The 20,011-nt window shown below is 45.6% G+C and overlaps 1 protein-coding gene across 4 annotated transcripts in view; it reads left to right on the forward strand.

The window, feature by feature from the left end:
- The first annotated feature begins 511 nt into the window (after positions 1-511).
- Positions 512-20,011, forward strand: part of CHCHD5 (coiled-coil-helix-coiled-coil-helix domain containing 5) — a 68,101-nt gene continuing 48,601 nt past the window's right edge. For 2 of the 4 annotated variants that reach the window (XR_009739396.1, XM_061432562.1), the window contains exons 1-3: positions 513-960; positions 2,568-2,708; positions 2,791-2,956. Coding sequence is in view for 3 of the 4 variants with exons in the window: in XM_061432562.1 (XP_061288546.1) it covers positions 959-960; positions 2,568-2,708; positions 2,791-2,956 (309 nt within the window). In the remaining variant the exon portion in view is untranslated. Of the gene's footprint in view, positions 961-2,567; positions 2,709-2,790; positions 2,957-6,678; positions 6,858-20,011 lie in introns of those variants that run through there. The other 2 variants (XM_061432561.1, XM_061432560.1) reach the window with 2 other exon arrangements.

Raw genomic sequence — 20,011 nt, forward strand, 5'->3', positions numbered from 1 at the left:
CAGTATTTTGGCCACCTCATGAGAAGAGTTGACTCACTGGAAAAGACTGATGCTGGGAGGGATTGGGGGCAGGAGGAAAAGGGGACGACAGAGGATGAGATGGCTGGATGGCGTCACCGACTCGATGGACGGGAGTCTGAGTGAACTCCGGGAGTTGGTGATGGACAGGGAGGCCTGGCGTGCTGCGACTCATGGGGTCGCAAAGAGGCAGACACGACTGAGCGACTGAACTGAACTAAACTAACTCCCCCATGGTGACAGGGACCCGAGATGAAAACTCAGCGTCCGTCCTTAGATTCAGAGTGTATGCCCCGGGTAGCGGTCACGGCCTGGGTAACCCAGCTTGAGTAAAGGAGACTTTCAGGTCTCAGGGGAGACTTTCAGGGTACAGCTCTTGGAGTGACTTCCACCTTCCCGCCCACTCGGCCACGCGCAGGACCAGCCTCCGGAGCAGCGGAGGAGCGCATGCGCAGATCGAAGGTGCAGCGCGGCTTCAGGGGTCAGGTTCCCCGTCCGAGCACTCAGCAGCAGGCAGCCACAGAGCGCAACCAAGCAGCGAACAGTAGCATGTTGAGGGGTCGCGGCAGCGGAAGCCGCTCGCCACCAGCTCCAATCGGGAGGCTTAGAGAGCGATCGGCGACGGCGAAGTGCCGCCGTCCGGCAAATCTGCACCGCACTCCCAGTATGGCGGAGGTACCGCGATACTTCCCAGTACTTCCAGGGAATTCCTCACGCAGCCAGGGCAAGCCGGAAACAGATGGGCATCAAGTACCCCAGCCGGCCGGAGGCGGAAGCCGCTACGCAGGGCGCCGCCATGACTCTTTGGGTCTGCTGGGAAGGGGATTTCCTACCGAAAGTAGGAGTCAAGGAGGCTGGGCGGGCGCCGCCATGACAACTTGATATCGGAAAAGGCGGGACTATTCTTCCTCATTGATCCTCCTCCAGCATCGGCCTCAGGATGTGAGTAGCTGGATCGCCTACCCCGTACCTACCCCCGTACTCCTCGTCTTCCCCAGTGTTCTGGACTTAGGCCAGGACCCCGAGAAGGATTGACTTCTCTGTTCCCTGAAGATTCGAGCCTCAGGATTCATCTCTGTCCTTCACAGGCCCCAGTTCTCTGCGTGTTCACAGAGCCCTCTCTGAGCGTTTAAATTCCACTCCTCTTTTGGGTCCAGTCTCTTAACACCCCAAACTTTGCCCCTGAAACCCCAGGTCTGGTCACTCACCCTGTATCCCTACCACTCCGGACTTGTCCCAGGAGCTCTAGGACTTTTAATAAGCCTGTCCTTAGAGCTCCATATTCCTCCCCCTGGATCATCTGACTGTACCTGTTGAACTTTTCAGATCTGTCCAGTACTTCAGACTTCACCTATAAGGCCCACACCTCTGATCTCTCTCTGGATTTCCAGACTGTGTTCCTGAGGGTGGGAAAAGCTCAATTGTAGAACCCTCCAGATTTACCCCAGAGCCCCGGCCCTCACCCAGGGCCTCCAGGTCATGCTCCTAGGACCCTGAGACCTCTCCCAGAACCTCCAAATACGCACCAGGGCTTCAGGTCTCACTTTCAGTACCCGTGTCTTCAGGCCTCATCTCTAAAACCTTCTGGTCAAGAGACCCTTCCCCAGAACCCAAGAGGTCACCCATTTGGACCTCTAAACCTCACTTTCAGGGCCTTCAAACTCATTTAGGGCTCCCAGGTTCTCTCAGAGAATTCTAGGTGTTAGTCCTAAGGCCCTAAGACTTCTCTGCATGCTGGGACTCCCAAGACCCTTCTTCCAGGAACCTTAAAACCTGCCTTAGATAATCAGACTTTTTTTTCCAGGGCCTTCACTATCTCCCCAGAAGCTTCCAGCCTGCTCCACAATCCCCAAGGCTCATGCTTAATTCTGTACTCCCTGGCCCTTTTCCAGGATTCTTCAAACTTTCAGATTTACCCAAGACCCCAGTCCCACTCCTGACTCTGATCAGAACTACCTCCCTTTTTAAAAAAGCGTTTCTTGTTTATTGTTTATTAATGTAGGAAAAGTCACAAACAAGCAGAACCTTTTTGATGTGACAGTAAGAACATGTAGTGTTGTTTCTTTTCTGAAAGTCTTTAAGAACAGAATTTTAAATTTTAGTTTAGGTTTAGAAATGATCTTGGTTTTTCTTTCCTAATGGTAATAGCTAAAAGCAGTGTACAAATATGAATACTTGAACAGTAAAAGTATAGGCAGTTTTTTCAGTTGTTCTGTTGTGTCTTAATCTTTTCATTGGATGCATTGGTATAAGCAGATGCTTTTATTTTTTTTTTTTTATTTTTTAATTTTTATTTATTTATTTTTTAAGCAGATGCTTTTAAAAAACAAGAGCCATTAATAGCTTGTCTTCTAAAGTATCTAAAATGGGATGGTACACACATACACTTTCCTTCATTCAACAAATGATTTTTGAACACTCACTATATACTGAACACTGCTATATGCACTGGGGGTACAGCCGTGAACAAAATGGGCCAAGTGCCTGCCCCTGAGTGCTCCCTTTCTTGCCTTCTGCCTGGACTGTTCCTAGTGTATCATGTCCCACAGGCAGGCGGCCCTGGAGATCACTGCTCGCTACTGCAGCCGGGAGCTGGAGCAGTATGGCCAGTGTGTGGCAGCCAAACCGGAGTCATGGCAGCGAGACTGTCACCACCTTAAGATGAGCATTGCCCAGTGCACATCCGCCCAGTGAGTGTGGGCAAGTACGGGACAGTGGGGGTGGGCAGCGGAGTGGCAGTCTCCCTGGCTTGAAATACCCTGCGTCCCGCAGCCCAATCATCCGTCAGATCCGCCAGGCCTGTTCGGAGCCTTTCAAGGCCTTTGAGGAATGTCTTCGACAGAATGAGGCCGCCATGGGCAACTGTGCGGAGCATGTGCGCCGATTCCTGCAGTGTGCAGAGCAGGTACAGCCGACACATAGACCCTCCACCTTGGAGGTAAGATGGGGCTCAGCAGTTCATCCCACCCTGTCATCCTTCTGGTTGCTCAAAGACCAGGGAGTCACCCTCAGCCCCACACAGAGCTTCACCATGTATCCTGACCCCAGGACATCGGGACACAGTCCTCTCTCACCCCTTCCATAGCCCCTGCTTTAGTCCAGCCACCTCCACCACCAGGAGACCTGCCTCAGCCTTCTCCCTGGTCTCCCTGAATCCCCTCTTACCTTTCTAAAGATTTTTTTTTTTTTTTTTTTTTTTGAGGTTTTGGCTGTGGTGGTTGCTTCTCTTGTTGCCTTGTTGCAGAGCACAGGCTCTAGATGTTCGGACTTAAGTAGTTGCAGCGCATGGGCTCAGTAGTTGTGGCTCCCAGGCTCTAGAGCACAGGCTCAGTAGTTGTGGCTCACAGGCTTTGTTGCATCTTCCTGGATCAGGGATCAAACTGGTGTTCCTCGCATTGCAAGGCAGTTTCTCAACCACTGAACCATCAGGGAAGCCCCCCTCTTACTTTGTCTCCATGCAGTGGCCAGAGATAACATTTAGGAACTGAAAACGGATCACATTACATCTTTGTCTAAAGTTCTTCAGCAGCTTCTGATCCACATTGAGAACAGAATCCCAGCTTTCTGCTGGTTCTCTGTGTTCTTTTCCAGGCTGACCCGATCTGCCTCCTCCCTTACCCACGTCCCCTCTCTCCTCCTCACTGCCTCTCAGCTCTGCAGGGATGGGGCAAAAAAAAAAATCATAACTGGTTTTAATGTAAAAAGTACATAAGCAGATGCACAATATATCTATGGTATTAAAATGTCATGGATGGGTGCAGTTTTTGTTTTTTTTTGGAATGTTCAAAAAGACTCCTTGGGGCGGGGAGGCAGTAATTTTAAAAAAAGAAAAGTTGAGAAATGCTGGTTTAGATATTTACTGTCTCCTCCACTGTACTGTGAGCTCTGAAGGTGAAAGTCAGATCTTTCACCAGTTCCCTCTCAATCCCCCTTCATTTGCCCCCCTCTCTCAGTTCTTGGGGTGCCATCTTCTCTTCTCCAGCCCAGAAGAGAAGCTCTTGGGCCTCCATGCTCTGTCTTAGCTCTTTCAATCCATTCTCTGTGATGGTCCCAGGGTGATTCCAGAGGAAATCTGATAATGTACTGCTTTATTTAGAAACCTTTTCATGGGGAAGTGGGAAGGAGGCTCAAGAAGAAGGGCATATAGGTATATATATAGCTGATTCACTTTGTTGTATAAAGAAACTAACACAACATTGTAAAGCAATTATACTTCAGTAATAAAATGAAAAAAAGAAACCTTTTCATGGTGCTTATGTTGACCAGGTCTAGTCTACCCCTCTTCCCCGACTCTGGGACAGCCTCCAGGGCCCTGCAGGATGTGGCCTCTGACCTTCCCACTCCCCATATCCTCCTCAAGCCCTGCGTTCCCACCCCAGAGAACGTGCAGTTATTCAAATGCCCATTAAACTTGCCTGCTGCTAAGCTTCTGTCTCACTATTTCTGCCTGGACTGCCCTTTCCTACTCCATCTGACTCATTCCATTTCCAGCTTAGATGTCCCCTCCCTCAGGAAACCTCCCCTTGTGGCCTATCTCCCTGCTCCCAGGATCCCTGAGCTCCTTCCACTATGGCTTATATTTTTCCCCTTGTAACTGCTTTCTTCCTATTGCCAGTTTCAGAGGAGTTCTTGGCTAAAGACTAGGGAGCTGCCCTTATACCAGATCCTGTAGTCAGTGGGTTTTTTTCATAAGGCAGAGATGAGTTCAAATGCCAATTGAGTCATTTGTGAGACAGACTTAATTCTTTCCAAAAAATATTCATTAAGGACTGCATACTATTTATACTGCTGCTGCTACTGCTTCTAAGTCGCTTCAGTCGTGTCCAACTCTGTGCAACCCCATAGACGGCAGCCCACCAGCCTTCCCCATCCCCGGGATTCTCCAGGCAAGAACACAGGAGTGGGTTGCCATTTCCTTCTCCAATGCATGAAAGTGAAAAGTGAAAGTGAAGTCCCTCAGTCATGTCTGACTCTTAGCGACTCCATGGACTACAGCCTACCAGGCTCCTCCACCCATGGGATTTAACAGGCAAGAGTACTGTTAATCATATGTTGGTGACGTTTCTTTCAAGTTATTGGGAAAGACCTCATCTTCCCATCTCAGGGCCAGTTCCTCCCTCCCTCCCTCCCTCCCTGAGTGGGCAACCAAGCCTCACCCTTGTCTTCCTGTGGTCACCCCTGCCCTGGTCCTCAAGTCTACTCTCCCCTTGAAGCCAAACAAGCTTTTTATTTATTTGTTTTTTAAATTATTATTAAAGTATAATTGATTTACAGTGTTATGTTAGTTTCTGCTGTGCAGCAAAGTAAATCTGTTATACATTAATGTATATCCACTCTATTTTAGATTCTTTTCTCATATAGGTCATCATAGAGTATTGAACAGAGTTCTTTGTGCTATGCAGTAGGTTATCTGTTCAATACATACATATATATATATAGGCTTCCCTAGTGGCTCAGACAGTAAAGAATCTGCCTGCAATGCAGGAGACACAGACAGAGGTTCAATCCCTGGTTGAAAAGATCCCCTGGAGGAGGGAATGGCAACCCACTCCAATAGCCTTAGCTGGAGAATTCCATGGACAGAGGAGCCAGTCTATGGACTATCACTGATTTTTTCGTGTATGTGTATATATGTGTGTGTGTATATATATATATACACACACACACACACAATCTGTTTTATTTCAATTTATCCCCCACTTCCCCTTTTCTCTTCGTAACTGTAAGTTTGTTTTCTACATCTGTGAGTCTATTTCTGTTCGGTAAATAAGTTCATTTGTACCATTTTTTAGATTCCACACATAAGCGATATCCAGAGGAGCTTTTAAAAACAGAAATTGGGTCACATCTGCTCCTTTAAAGCCAGGTGGTTCTCCAGTGCACTCAAAGTAATTAACCCCACACCCAGCTCCTCCTCAGTGTCCTCTCTTTCCCTGTTTTAACATCCCAATTGTAGCTTTTCCTCTTTGAGGGGGGCATTGAGATTCAGGCCTCCTGTATCCTCTGGTCTCCAAAATAGCAAACGTACAGGCTCATTTAGTATAACATAGTATAAAGACATCTATTAGCTTAGCTGACCGCATAAAGTACTACTTGTACCACCATACACACACACCACACACCTCTCCTCTTCACCCTGATGTAGTTATTTTGTCTTTCCTTTCCTTTTTCTGTTTTTCTTGTCTGAGAGGCATGTGGAATCTTAGTTCCCTGACTCGGGATCTAACCCGTACCCCCTGCAGTGGAAGCTGGGAGTGCAGACTCTTAACCACTGGACCACCAGGGAAGTCCGTAGTTTTCTTCATGGGATTTATCAGCTAACGAATTTTTGTTCACTTGTTATCTGTCCCTCCCTGGAGTCAGAGATGTGTGTCTGTGTCCACTGCTGGGTCCCTGGAACCTGTCACAATCCTGTATGTACACAGCAGGTCCTCTGTAAACCCAACAGAACGCTGCATTTCTGACCCCAGTAGTGACAATTCCCTGCTCCCGAGGTGTTCACATGAAGACAGCTGAGGTCATCACCTGATGCCCTTTCCCTCCAGTCTGAGCTCTGCCAGGGCAGCCTCTGCTGTGTCTACACAGTCTCCCCAGCATGGTCCCAGGGCCAGCCAGGCACACAAGAGGTGCTGGTAGACTCTGATGTGTTTTTTTCCTCAGGCACACCCACTTCCTGCCTCCTGAGGACCCTTCGGATTGTAGGAAAACTGGACATGAGTGATTGGCCACAGGATGTCCCCTCCCCTGAAGAATGGCCAGGTGGAGTGCTGAGGGCCCTGGATGTGGGCCTGGCTTCCCTGGACATCAAGATTCACAATAAAGACTGTATAAAGACTGTATACCAGGCTTGAGTCCTGCCTTCAGCACCTGAGGGGGTCCCATTTCCCCACCTTAACCGAGTGTACCAAAGGGGTCTTGGGGCACCAGCCAAGCCATGCCAACTGTTCACCAGGGTTAAGATGACCCCTCTTCTGTCCTTAGCTCTGCCAACATCCGTTTCCTGGTTCCTGCTGCATGGATGTGGAGAAGAGCTCTCTCTCCCTTTAGCTCTAGCATTTACCAAGTCTTCACTGAGTGTTTGCTTGAGGCTTTGGGGGCAATAAATAACAGACCTCCTTGCCGCCTGAATTCAGAACCAGCTGGGTGATAGACACGGGGCATGAGGCAGTGTAGGTGAAAATACTTGCTTTTGTATTGAAAACATCTGCATTGAAGGATGTGGCTTAGGGTTTGCCGCCCTAGACTTCTCTTCTGTCATGGTTTCCATCCTTCCAGGGTCTAACCCTGGCTTCCTTGGTGGCTCAGTGGTAAACTGAGCAGAGGGCAGCAGGGAATGAAGTGAGCAGCCTTCAGCACACAGGATGAGTATGCTCAGGGGATGGGTAGGTGCCAGCTGTGGCTACTGCAGCTTCTTCGTCTTTGTTTTCAGGATCACAGCCTCCACTGGCACAGTTGGTTGATCCATCTTCCTGCAGAGGCAAGTCCTAAAGGGCAGAGGGTGGATGGGCAGGTGTGCAGGAGAGAGCGAGTCCAGAGCCTGCACCCAGCTTCACTATTCAGATAAGTTGTTCCTCTTTTGAGGGGACTCATGTCGCAGTGCTGACCAGATCCTAAAGCTTGCACTCTGGCTTGGAAAAATGAGCCGGGAGTCTCTCCAGGGGATTTGATTCCTGAAACAAAGGGCGTTGTTAGTTGGCTTAGGAGCCAGGGTGGAAGTCCTGTGCAGCCAAGGTTGACGCCATGAAACCCAGACAAGAAAACCCAGGTAGTGGAGAGTGAATTGTTCTCCCTTCCTGTGGTTCCTGAAAGGGTGGTGTGGGTCTCGGTGGCTCTCTGTGCCCAGCTTCAGTTTCCCTGGGCTGTGGGTTGAGCCCTCAGATTTCTGTGTATGTTTTCAGCCTAGCCCTCTCTACTTGAGTAAGCTGCTGTGGGGTTCTCTCCAAGTGACTAAAAGAAGTGGTAAGAACGAACAACGTGGAGGTGGAGACTGTTTTAGAATATCTCTAAGGGGCCTCTCTTTTAACAGGCTGGACCAGCTTCCTAATAGGTGGGTCTCAGGGTTCCTGGAGAAGGAGATGGCAACCCACTCCAGTATTCTTCCCTGGAAAATCCCATGGATGGAGGAGTCTGGTGGGCTGCAATCCATTGGGTTGGAAAGAGTTGAAAACGACTAAGCAACTAACACTGTACTTTTATTCAGGGGTCCAAGAGAGCAAAAAAAAAGTTCCCACCTTTACCACATTCTATTAGTCAAATAAGTCATGAGGCCAACCCAGGTTAAAGGCGCAGGGAGAAGGAAGACTGCCTCTTGATGGCATTTGCCTGCAAATAATTTTTGCCTATATTTGCCCACAGAAACTTCACAGTTTCTATTCCTGTGTCTGTTTGGGTAAAATATATTTTCTAGGAATTTTTCACATGATCTGAATTTTTAAATTGTTATTAATTTGTTTTTAATATCCTCATTATCTTTTTTTTTTTTCTTTTTTTTTTGTTTTTTTGTTTTTTTTTTATGGGCCCGACGCTCCAGCGCCATCCATTTTCAGGGCTAGTTGATTCGGCAGGTGAGTTGTTACACACTCCTTAGCGGATTCTGACTTCCATGGCCACCGTCCTGCTAATATCCTCATTATCTTTTTAAGGTCTAATCAAATCTGTAACAAAAGGCCCCTTTTTCATTTCCATTTTTTTTTTTTTTTTGGCTACACTGCCTGGCTGTTGGATCTTAGTTCCCACCTAGGCTCTGGGTAAGATTTTTTTTTTTTTTTTTGATGTGGACCATTTTTAAAGTAATTGTTACAATATTGCTTCTGTTTAGCCAAGATGCAGCTGGAACCCACTAAGTGTGGGTTGAACCCATATCCCCTGCACTGGAAGGCAAAGTCTTAACCCCTGCACTACCAGGGACGTCCCCTTTCTCATTTCTGATGTTGGTTATTTGTGCCCTCTTCCTTTTTTTCGTTGTCAGTCCTGACAGGAATGTATCTATTATTAATCTTTTCACAGAATCTACTCTTGGCTTTGTTGGTGCCCACTTTCTATATTTGTTTTTAATTTAAGTCTCTTCTTTATTGTTAAATCCTTCTTTTCTTGGATTTGATTTTGTTTTCTACTTTTTAAATGTTTAGCTCACTGATTTTCAGCCTTTTCCATTTTCTAATATACACACTTAACTTTCCTCAAAGCACAGCTATTTTGCTTTTCTCACTGATCTCAGATCACTTACATGTTTAAAATTATGTTTTTAAATTTCTAAACATACAGAGATTTTTCTAGTTACCTTGTCTAATTGCAGTTGAGCTGGGAACACATTTTATATGATTTCAGTCTTTGGAAAGATGTTGAGACTTTATGGCTTGGCATACGGTCTGTTTTTGTTATGTGCCATATGTGCTTGAATCATAATCCTGGGTTCATGATGCATTAGCTTAGCTTGGATTCCCCCAGAAACAAACTTTGGGACAAGGATTTGGGATATGATCCCAGAAAGCACTGAAAGGATTATGGGAAATGAAATAGGGATGGGAAGGCAGCTCATCAGAGGTGCGTTAGCAAGCAAGTTACCACCGTGGACAACAGCTTCATCCTCTTGGAAATCTGGGAAGCGGTGGGAATAGGTTTCCCACTCGAGTGGTGAGGGTGTCTGTACACTGACCCCCACCATTTATTTGATTGAGGGCTGCTTAAGGGGATGGACGTGAGTCTGAGTGAACTCCGGGAGTTGGTGATGGACAGGGAGGCCTGGCGTGCTGCGATTCATGGGGTCGCAAAAGTCGGACACGACTGAGCGACTGAACTGAACTAAGGAGATGGGCTTTGTTTTTATTTTTATCTTAGTTTGACCTGCGGAATCTTAGTTCCCCCAATCAGGGGTGGAACCCATGGCTCCTGCAATGAAGTGTGGAGTCTTAAACCACTGGGCCACCAACGAAGTCCCAAGGGTTGGGTTTTTAATTTCCTGCCACTTCCTGCTTGCCACACACTTGGTTGGGGTGAGCTCTGTAGAAAGTTCTCCAGCAAAGAGCTGCTGTCTTGGCTGCTTCACCCAATGAGTTCTCTTCAGTGGTCTCCACCTTGTGACCATTCACTTCTGTGGCCACAGCTGCTATTGTTCCTGTCTCATGGCTGCCTCATCAGCAGCCACCAGTATCCTGACCACCTTTGCTGCCTGTCACTCCTGATGCCATCACCACATCACACTACAGCCACTGTTGGTGGGAGTATTGAGATAGAATGCCTTCAAAATGCTTGACTCAGTTCACAAGGAACAGCTATAGTCAACCCAGGAGGCCAATGAGAAATGGTGGGCATGAAGCGGGTAAGAACTGGGAAGAGTGTGGGGAAGGGCAGGCATGGATGCTGAAATGGTTGAGTGAGCTGACAACGCTCAGAATTCTGAGGAGGCAGAATTCCAGTCGAAGTGTGAAGGTGATGAGGTAGGAGTATGTGAACCAGGAAGCAGCATCTTCAATGAGCAGCATCTTCAAGGATCATTATTTTCACCTTTGATGGTTGAACTGAGCATTTTGTACTTGTCACTGAACATACTTAGTTGATAATCATTCACTATGTGAATGATAATAAACAGTTTAGTCAGCATTTATCTTCAAAGGATAAATACCTCATTTATACCATCAAAAACTTTCAGGCAGAATGTGTGCAAATAGAAGCCAGATCTCTCAAGAAATGGACAGTCTTGAAAGAAAGCAAGCTAGCTTTTATCATAAAATGTGCTGCTTTTCAAAAAAGTTCTGTTGCCACATCCTAGACCAGTTTAATCAGAATCTCTTGGGGAAAGACCCAGACATTGATTTTTTTTCTTTTTCTTTTATTTTTTTGGCTTCAAGGCATGTGGGATTTTAGTTCCCCAACCAGAGATCAAACCCATACCCCAAGCATTGAAAGCCTGGAGTCTTAACCACTGGACTGCCAGGAAAGTCCCTAAATACCAATTTCAAAATTGATTTCAATATGCAATCAAGAACCACTGCTTTGGTGGAATTCCTAATTTTTGATGGACTACATTTTATGACACTAATTTGCTTGGAAATAAGGTTCTGAAAGTTTTTGACCCTATTCTGAAGCCCCTGATAAAACAGAATTTGCAGATTCTGGGAGCCTATGAGTGTCACAATATATATTTTTTAACTGTATTTTTGGCTGTGCTGGGTCTTCGTTGCTGTGTGGGTATTCTCTAGTTGCAGTGAGTCGGGGGATACTCTCTAGTTGTGGTGAACAGGCTTCTCTTGTTTCGGAGTATGGGCTCTAGAGCACTCGGACTTCAGTAGTTGCAGCATGTGGATTCAATAGTTGAGGCTCTCAGGCTCTAGAGCACAGGCTCCATAGTTGTGGCACACGGGCTTAATTGCGCCACAACGTGGGATCTTCCCGGATCAGGGATCGGACCCGTGTATCCTGCATTGACAGGCAGATTCTTTATCACTGAGCCACCAGGGAAGCCCACGATAGTATTTCTTTTAACACAGTGAATATTTACCAGTGAGGTGCTGACATAGAAATAAGGTCAGATTCAAATAACTTAACATCCTTTCCTCCTCCTCTGATGGGCCAGAAATTATGGGATGCAAGGTGTGTCAGTTCAACCAGTCAAAAGGAAAGGGTGTCACTCTAAAAAGCATTAAGCAATAATAAAGTGTCAAGAACATAGACAAGTTTGTGCAATAAGGGGAACCCACCCTCCTGAGTCTCCCAAGGGCCAAGGCCTGGACACCGTCTCTGGCCTGTGCTGGCTGCCAAGCATGGGTAGATAGCCCCAAGGCAAAATCTCTGACTTCCCAGTAAGACAACATTGAGGATAAAGTGGTAACTGCGATGCAGCAGTGTGAGGTGCTGGCAAGGAAAAGGGGGAAATGCAGATGGGAAAAATGAAGAAAAAGAGCAACTCCAAAGAGTCTGTTCCTGGCAGTGTGCAAGCCACAGGAAACCTGGTCCAGGGAAGCACGTATGTTCTCAGCATATAGAAATGCGAGACTTTAAAAAAGAAGACGGCAAATAAAATAGTACTAATTGAAGTAGATATAGGACCTGCCTCATGGCACAGTGGATAAGAATCGTCATGCGAAGGCAGGGGACACGAATTTGATCCCTGGTTCAGGAAAATCCAACATGCTGCAGGGCAGCTAAGCCCATGCACCACAGCTACTGAAGCCCCTGTGCCCCGCAATAAGAGAAGCCATGGCATAACAACGAAGAGTAGCCCCCATGTGCAGCAACGAACACCCAGCACAGCCAAAAGTAAATATTTTTTTAAAGTAGATGTATAACCTATACAGAATAATGACCTATTTCTTCTTGTCTGATGGTACAGTATTTAATAGTTTTTGCTTTTTCTGTTTCCTTTTCCAGTAATAATTCTGTAAACTGCCTGTAGTCTTCAGGGTGTCTTGTTTTCTTTCATTTATTGGTAAAACAGAATCCTCAAGATTCCATTTTCAAAGCTTTTGTTGAGAGAATATTTAGCTTGATGTCATCACATTGGCCTGACACAAGGAATCAGTGTGATGTGGGCCTGTTGAGAGTAGAGTTTCGAGGCAAAGTGAATTTTATGTAATAGAAAAGTAAAAAAAAAAAAAAAAAAAAATCTCATTTAATTCTTAACATTTTGAGGAAGTGGCAAAATGACAAAATTGTGCATTATGAAATCCTCAATATCACAGGGAAGTAATCACATCTCTTTTTAGCAAAATATGTCCAGGATGCTTAGCAGGTTAACATCTTTTCATTTTCTTTGGTAAAGAGTTTATACACTGAATGGGATTTGCCAAAATTTACAATTGCATTTTCTGCCAAATATGCAGATAAATAAACAAAGTCTTGGTAGCTCAGTTGGTAAAGAATCCACCTGCAGTGCAGGAAACTGGGTTCGATCCCTGGCTTGGGAAGATCCCCTGAAGGAGGAAATGGCAACCCACTCCAGTATTCTTGCTTGGAGAATCCCATGGACAGAGGAGCCTAGTGAGCTATAGTCCATGGGGTCACAAGAGCTGGACGTGACTTAGCAACCAAACCACTACCACCAGTTTGTATTTAAATAAGAGATCAGCAATCTTTTGTCTTCTGCAATTTCAAGGCAACCTTGGTAGAAATTTAAGAGATTATTTGAAACTCCAGTTTTCAAATCAAAGAATCTAATCAGTAGGGGAGCATTTGCTGTGGCTGCCATGCCTTGGCCGAGTCTGTGTGCAACGTGGGATCATTGGGGAGAGCTGCTGGAATCAGTTTTGCACTGTAAGGATCCAACACATCTGTTACGCTCTAGCATTTCCCCTTTTGTTCGCCCACAAGATATTTTAGTTGCAGTATCTGAATGAGGAAATGTAATTCTTCTCAGTTTCATAGAACAGCCAAGGGAACAATGCACTAATTGTGCTTGTTTGTGTCAATTCAGTGGCTGCTGTTTTCAGCTGAGCTTTGGTGTATTTTGGGGAGAAAAACCAATGCACTTTTGCTAGATTTAGAAGAACTTGCCTATCTCATCCTGAACTTGTGAGTTTCAATTTCCACATGTCCTTTCAGATACTCTTTTCCACCATGTGCAATCCCAGATTCTTTTCTGTACAGTGTACAGTCTGATCTATTTTGATTACTCACTTTCCTAATTCAGTTATATGTGTCCTTCCATTTGTGCATCGTGCTCAGTCATGTCCGACTCTTTGTGATCCCGTGGACTGTAGTCCCCCAGGCTCCTCTGTCCATGGGATTCCCCAGACAAGAATACTGGAATGAATGGGTTGCCATTTCCTTCTCCAGAGAATATTCCCAAACCAGAGATTGAACCTGTGTCTCCTGTATTGGTAGGTGGATTCTTTACCACTGAGCCACCTCAGAAGCCCACATAAACATTTAGTCTGTATTTTAGGTGCTATTTGGATCATGCTGGCATTGTTGGTTTGTTTTTTTTTTTTTTTTGGCTATGCTGTGCAGCACATGGGATCTTAGTTCCTGGATCAGGGATTGACCCCATGCTCCCTGCAGTGGAAGAGAGGAGTCTTAAACACTGGACCACCAGGGAAGTCCATGGCATTGGTATTATAATCATTCTCATTTTCATTATCCTAACTCCTAGGAAACAAAGTCACTATATTCACAATGTTAAAAATTAAACCATCACTGTCCCAGTGCAAAGCACAACAGTTAATCTGCAAAGACAAACTGTTCACATACAACTGCAGTGTACTGAAGTTACACATTTAAGCTGCATTAGAGTGAGGCAGCAAAGGAGGATTCATTACTCTGAGTCACAAATTATAGATTGGGGGAGAAATAGCAACAGCAACAGTGGCAGGGAATTTGGTTGTGGTCCAGTGGTTAGGTCTCCGTGCTTCCACTTCAGGGGGCAGTCTGCACTCAGGCATCTCTCTGAAACTCCAGACTTGCTTATCCATTGCCTACCCATGTTTCTGTTTTATGTCTTAACATCTCAGTATTACAGTGTTCAGAGCTGAACCTTTGGCTCTGCTCCTAAAACTGCTCCACTCCTGCTTTTCCTAAATCAGGCAGATCCATTCTTCCAGCCACTCAGGTCAAAGGCCTTGGGAGCCTCCTTGACCCTGCTTTTCTCTCACACCCAGTATCCAATGTGTTTGGAAATCTTATTGACTCCTTCCTCAAAATATATCCACAATCCCACTACCTCTCAGCATCTCCTGTTCCCAAATCCAGCAGAGCCACCATCCCTCAAAGCTGGATTTCCTTGTCCCTTCTACTCCAGTTTCTCCTTCCTCCTACCCTGAGTATGTTCTTAATACAATGGCCAGAGGGATCCTTTTATTGTTTACATTTTTTGGCTGTGCCATGCGGCATGCAGGGTCTTAGTCCCCCAACCAGGGACCTAACCTGTGGCCCCTGCATTGGAAGTCTTAACCACTGGACTGCCAGAGAAGTCCCCAAAGGGGATCGTTTAAACATGTAAGTCAGAATATCTGTCCCCTCTCCATCTAAAACTGCAAATGTACATCATCTCAGAGCAAAAACCAAAATCCACAGAGTAGCCTCCGAAGCCCTGGGCCATCTGGGCACCCTTCTCCTCACTCACTCCTTCTGACCTCATTTCCTGCCAAGTTCCCAGCCACAACGTCTCTTTCCTGCTCTTGGACCGCTCTAGGCGTGGCCCTGCCTCAGGGCCTTTACTTCATTGTTTTGCTGGGAACCTTCACAGAGAAACACATGACTGTCACCTCTAAGTCTCTTCTCAAATGTCACCTTCTTACCACTCTACTTAGCATGGACACCACCTCTTGCCTTGTGCTTCAGATAACCAGCTCTTTTCCCTTTATCACCTCTTCATGTGTTTGTGCATGTGTGTGCGTGTGCTCAGTTGCTTCAGTCGTGTCCAATTCTTTGGACCATAGCACTCCAGGCGCCTCTGCCCATGGGATTTCCCAGGCAAGAATACTGGAGGGGTTTGCCATTTTCTCCTCCAAGCGATCTTCCCAACCCAGGGATTGAACTCACATCTCTTATGTCTTCTGAGTAGCAGACAGATTCTTTACTGCTGAGCCAATGGAGAAGCCCTATTACCTCTTCACCTACCTTACTTATTAGTGTTATTGCGTATTCTCTGTCTCTCCCACTTGAACAGGAAGGAATCTTTGTCTTATCTGTTCACTGGTATATCGAAAGGTTTGAGAATAATGTCTGGTAGATCCTCAGTAGATATTTTGGTGTTTTGTTTTTTTTTTTTTAATATTTATTTGTTTTTAGCTGTGCTGGATCTTTGTTGCTGCAAGAGACTTTCTTTAGTTGCTGAGAGCAGGGGCTACTCTCTAGTTGTGGTGCTCCGGCTTCTCATTGCAGTGACTTCTCTTGTCTAAAGCACAGGCTTTAGGCACTCAGGCTTCAGTAACTGCAGCTCATAGGCTCAGTAGTTGCAGTGCATGGACTTAGTTGCCCTGCAGCATATGGGATCTTCTCAGACCAGGAATCAAACCTGTGTCCCCTGCATTGCAGGTGGATTTTTAAGCACTGGACCACCAGAAAAACCCATCAGATCAGATCAGATCAGTCGCTCAGTCATGTCCGACTCTTTGCGACCCCATGAATCGCAGCACGCCAGGCCTCCCTGTCCATCACCAACTCCCACAATTCACTGAGACTCACGTCCATCGAGTCAGTGATGTCATCCAGCCATCTCATCCTCTGTCGTCCCCTTCTCCTCCTGCCCCCAATCCCTCCCAGCATCAGAGTCTTTTCCAATGAGTCAACTCTTCGCATGAGGTGGCCAAAGGACTGGAGTTTCAGCTTCAGCATCATTCCTTCCAAAGAAATCCCAGGGCTGATGTCCTTCAGAATGGACTGGTTGGATCTCCTTGCGTCACCAGTTCCATATTGGTTAGGGCATGCGAGACTCCACAGGCCTTGCAGTGTGGCCAAAATTAAAATTAAATATATATACACACATATACATACATATATGCTGCTGCTGCTGCTAAGTCGCTTCAGTCGTGTCCGACTCTGTGCGACCCCATGGACAGCAGCCCACCAGGCTCCCCTGTCCCTGAGACTCTCCAGGCAAGAACACTGGAGTGGGTTGCCATTTCCTTCTCCAATGCATGAAAGTGAAAAGTGAAAGTGAAGTCGCTCAGTTGTGTCCAACTCCCAGCGACCCCATGGACTGCAGCCCACTAGGCTCCTTCGTCCATGGGAGTTTCCAGGCAAGAGTACTGGAATGGGGTGCCATTGCTTTCTCCAATATATATATATATATATATATATATATTTAATTTTAATTTTGGCCACACTGCAAGGCCTATGGAGTCTCGCATGCCCTAACCAATATGGAACTGGTGACCTCTTCTATGGAAGCTTGGAGCCCTAACCACTGGACCATCAGGGAAGTCCCTCAATAAATATTTTAGAATAAATGAAGGAGGTGATCACCACGCTTTGATCACCTCCTTTGTTCAGGAATAGGATGCCCAGATGGTGCAGGGCTTCAGAGACTACTCTAAGGACTTCAGCCTGAGAAATATGGCCAGCATTGTCCTGGTGAGGCACAGGGCCCCAGAGTGGTGGTGGAGTGGTGAGCTGAAGTCTCAGGGCCCAGTGTTTGACCACTGTTCTCCCTCACCTCTGCTCTAAATGGCTCCAGCCGGTTTTTCAAGGTTGCACCATCATCTAGGGAAAAAGGATCATTGGAGGTGCAATTATCAGCTTACCTCAGAAGACAGCCATGTCCCTCAAAGTTGCTCAGATATATAGGGCAGGGGGCAGGAGGCTGTGCTAGGTCAGGTGGTGGGGAATACCCTCTGAGAAGTTCACATTTGAGCAAAGACTTGGTTCCAGGTCCAGGGCATGGGATCCACTCCCAGGAAAGAGAGAGGGGAGGGGACAACAATGAGAGATGGTAAAATTCTTTTTTAAACATTAATGTATCCATAATCCCTTTTTAAATAATCATTTTTATTTATTTATTTGGCTACAGCAGGTCTTAGTTGCAGCGTTCTTTGTTGTGATATGTGAACTTTTAGTTGTAGTATGTGGGATCTAGTTCCCTGACCAAGGATCCCACCTGGGACTCCTGATTGGAAGTGTGGAGGCTTAACCGCTGGACCACCAGGGAAGTCCCCTGGTAAAAGTTTATTTCTCTGCTCAACCTAATGCCCTTGGGCTCGGAGAGCTTCTCACTTGAACTTCTGCACAGGTCAGGCAGATGAAGGAAGAGAGAGAGAGAGGAACTTGATCACGGGGAGGGTTTTTAGAAGCCAGATGTGCAAGTGCTGGTGTATATCTTTACTGCCACTAACCAGGACTCAGCCTCACCTCATGGTAAGGGATGCAGGGAAATGTGGCCTACTTGTCTGTCCTGGAGGCAAAGCAAGTGAGCACTCAGTATTGTCTTTGCCACAAAGGTACCCTGCACAATTTGTGGACAATGCACAGGGCTATAGAATAGGTACAGTACTAGGAACACACTGGTGTGGAAGGGAGAGGTATGTGGCCTGGAACAGCCTTTCTGGAAAGCAATGTGGGAGTATCTTGTTCCATTTGTAAGCATTTATGCTACAGAATCTTGAGTATACACAGACTTACCTGGTGGTCCAGTGGTTAATTCTCTGTGCTTCCGATGCAGGAGATGTGGGTTCAGTCCCTGGTCAGAGAACTAAGATCGATCCCACATGCCGTGCAATACAGCCAAAAATGGGGGGAAAAAAATCATGAGTGTACACATGTGAATGTACAAGAACACATCTTGAAATCTAATTCACAATAATAAAAACTGGAAAACATTGGACAAAAAATGGGATGCATATAATTTAAAAACAAAGACAGGGACTTCCCCAGTGGTCCAGTGGTTAACACTCTGCACTTCCATTGCAGGGGGCACAGATTCCATCCGTGGTCAGGGAACTCACATCCCACATGCCATGTAGCATGACCAAAAATAAATTAATAAATAAAAAAGAAGAGAGATCTCCTTATATTGTTATCTGAAAAGATGTCCAATAAAATGCAAATTGTACTATAATTATAGTATGATCTCAAGAAGAATATTTACATATTAATTTTAAATACACATAATACAAAAACTTGAAGGGTAGAAAAAGCTATCTACTGAAAAATCTCCCTTTAACCCTTGCTTCATCAAGTTCATTTCCTTAGAGGAAACGTATGCTATCAGTTTCTTGTGTATCTTTCAAGAGGCATCTTAGGTATACACCAGTAAATGCACATTCCCACATGTATGTATGTGTATTTTTAAAATATATTTGTTTGGCTGTGTTGGGTCTTAGTTGCAGTATTTAGGATCTAGTTCCCTGACTAGGAATCAAAACCTGGTCCCCCTGCATGGAAAGCTTGGAGTCTTAGCCACTGGACCACCAGGGAAGTCCCTGTATGTGTATTTTGATCTTCTTTTTTTATAGAAATGCTAAATTATTAATATTATACATTTTTTTCAAAATAAACAATTTTTATTGAAGTATACTTGATTTACAATGTTGTATTATTTTCAGGAGTACAGCAAAGTGATTCAATTATATAAGAATGTTTCAGATTCTTTTCTGTCTCAGGGCATCACAAGTTATTGAATATAGTTCAATAGTTGAACATAGTTCAATATATTGAATATAGTTCAATAGTTGTTACAAGGACCTACTGTGTAGTACTGGGAACTATATTCAATAACTTGTGATACCCTGAGACAGAAAAGAATCTGAAATACTCTTATATAATTGAATCACTTTGCTGTACTCCTGAAAATAATACAACATTGTAAGGCAGTGGCAACCCACTCCAGTACTCTTGCCTGGAAAATCCCATGGACGGAGGAGCCTGGCGGGCTGCAGTCCATGGGGTCGCTAAGAGTCGGACACAACTGAACGACTTCACTTTCGTTTTTCACTTTCATGCATTGGAGAAGGAAATGGCAACCCACTCCAGTGTTCTTGCCTGGAGAATCCCAGGGACAGAGGAGCCTGGTGGGCTGCCGTCTCTGGGGTCGCACAGTGTTGGACACAACTGAAGCGACGCAGCAGCAGCAGCAGTATATGTATATGTATATGTTAATCCTAAACCTCTAATTTATCCCTCCCTCTCCCCCACTTTTCCCTTTGGTAACCATAAATTTGTTTTCTATGTCTGTGAGTCTATTTCTGTTTTGTAAATAAGTTTATTTGTATCATTTTTAAAGATCTACATATGTGATATCATGTGATATTTTGTCTTTCTCTGTCTGATTTACCTCACTTAGTATGTTAATCTCTACATCTTCTCCACCTAAAAATTTAACTTGGTAATCATTCCATTGTAAGTATCTAAATGTGTCTGTGTGTGTTCTGTTGTGTCTGACTCCTTGAGACCACATGGACTGTAGCCAGCTAGGCTCCTCTGTCCATGGGATTTTCCAGCCAAGAATACTGGAGTGGGTTGCCATTTCCTTCTCCAGGGGATCTTCTCAACCCAGGGATCAAACCTGGGTCTCCCACTTTGCAGGCAGATTCTTTACTGTCTGAGCCACCAGGGAAACCCAAGT

Source organism: Bos javanicus, chromosome 11 (genome assembly GCF_032452875.1).
Source record: "Bos javanicus breed banteng chromosome 11, ARS-OSU_banteng_1.0, whole genome shotgun sequence".
NCBI classification, from domain to species: domain Eukaryota; kingdom Metazoa; phylum Chordata; class Mammalia; order Artiodactyla; family Bovidae; genus Bos; species Bos javanicus.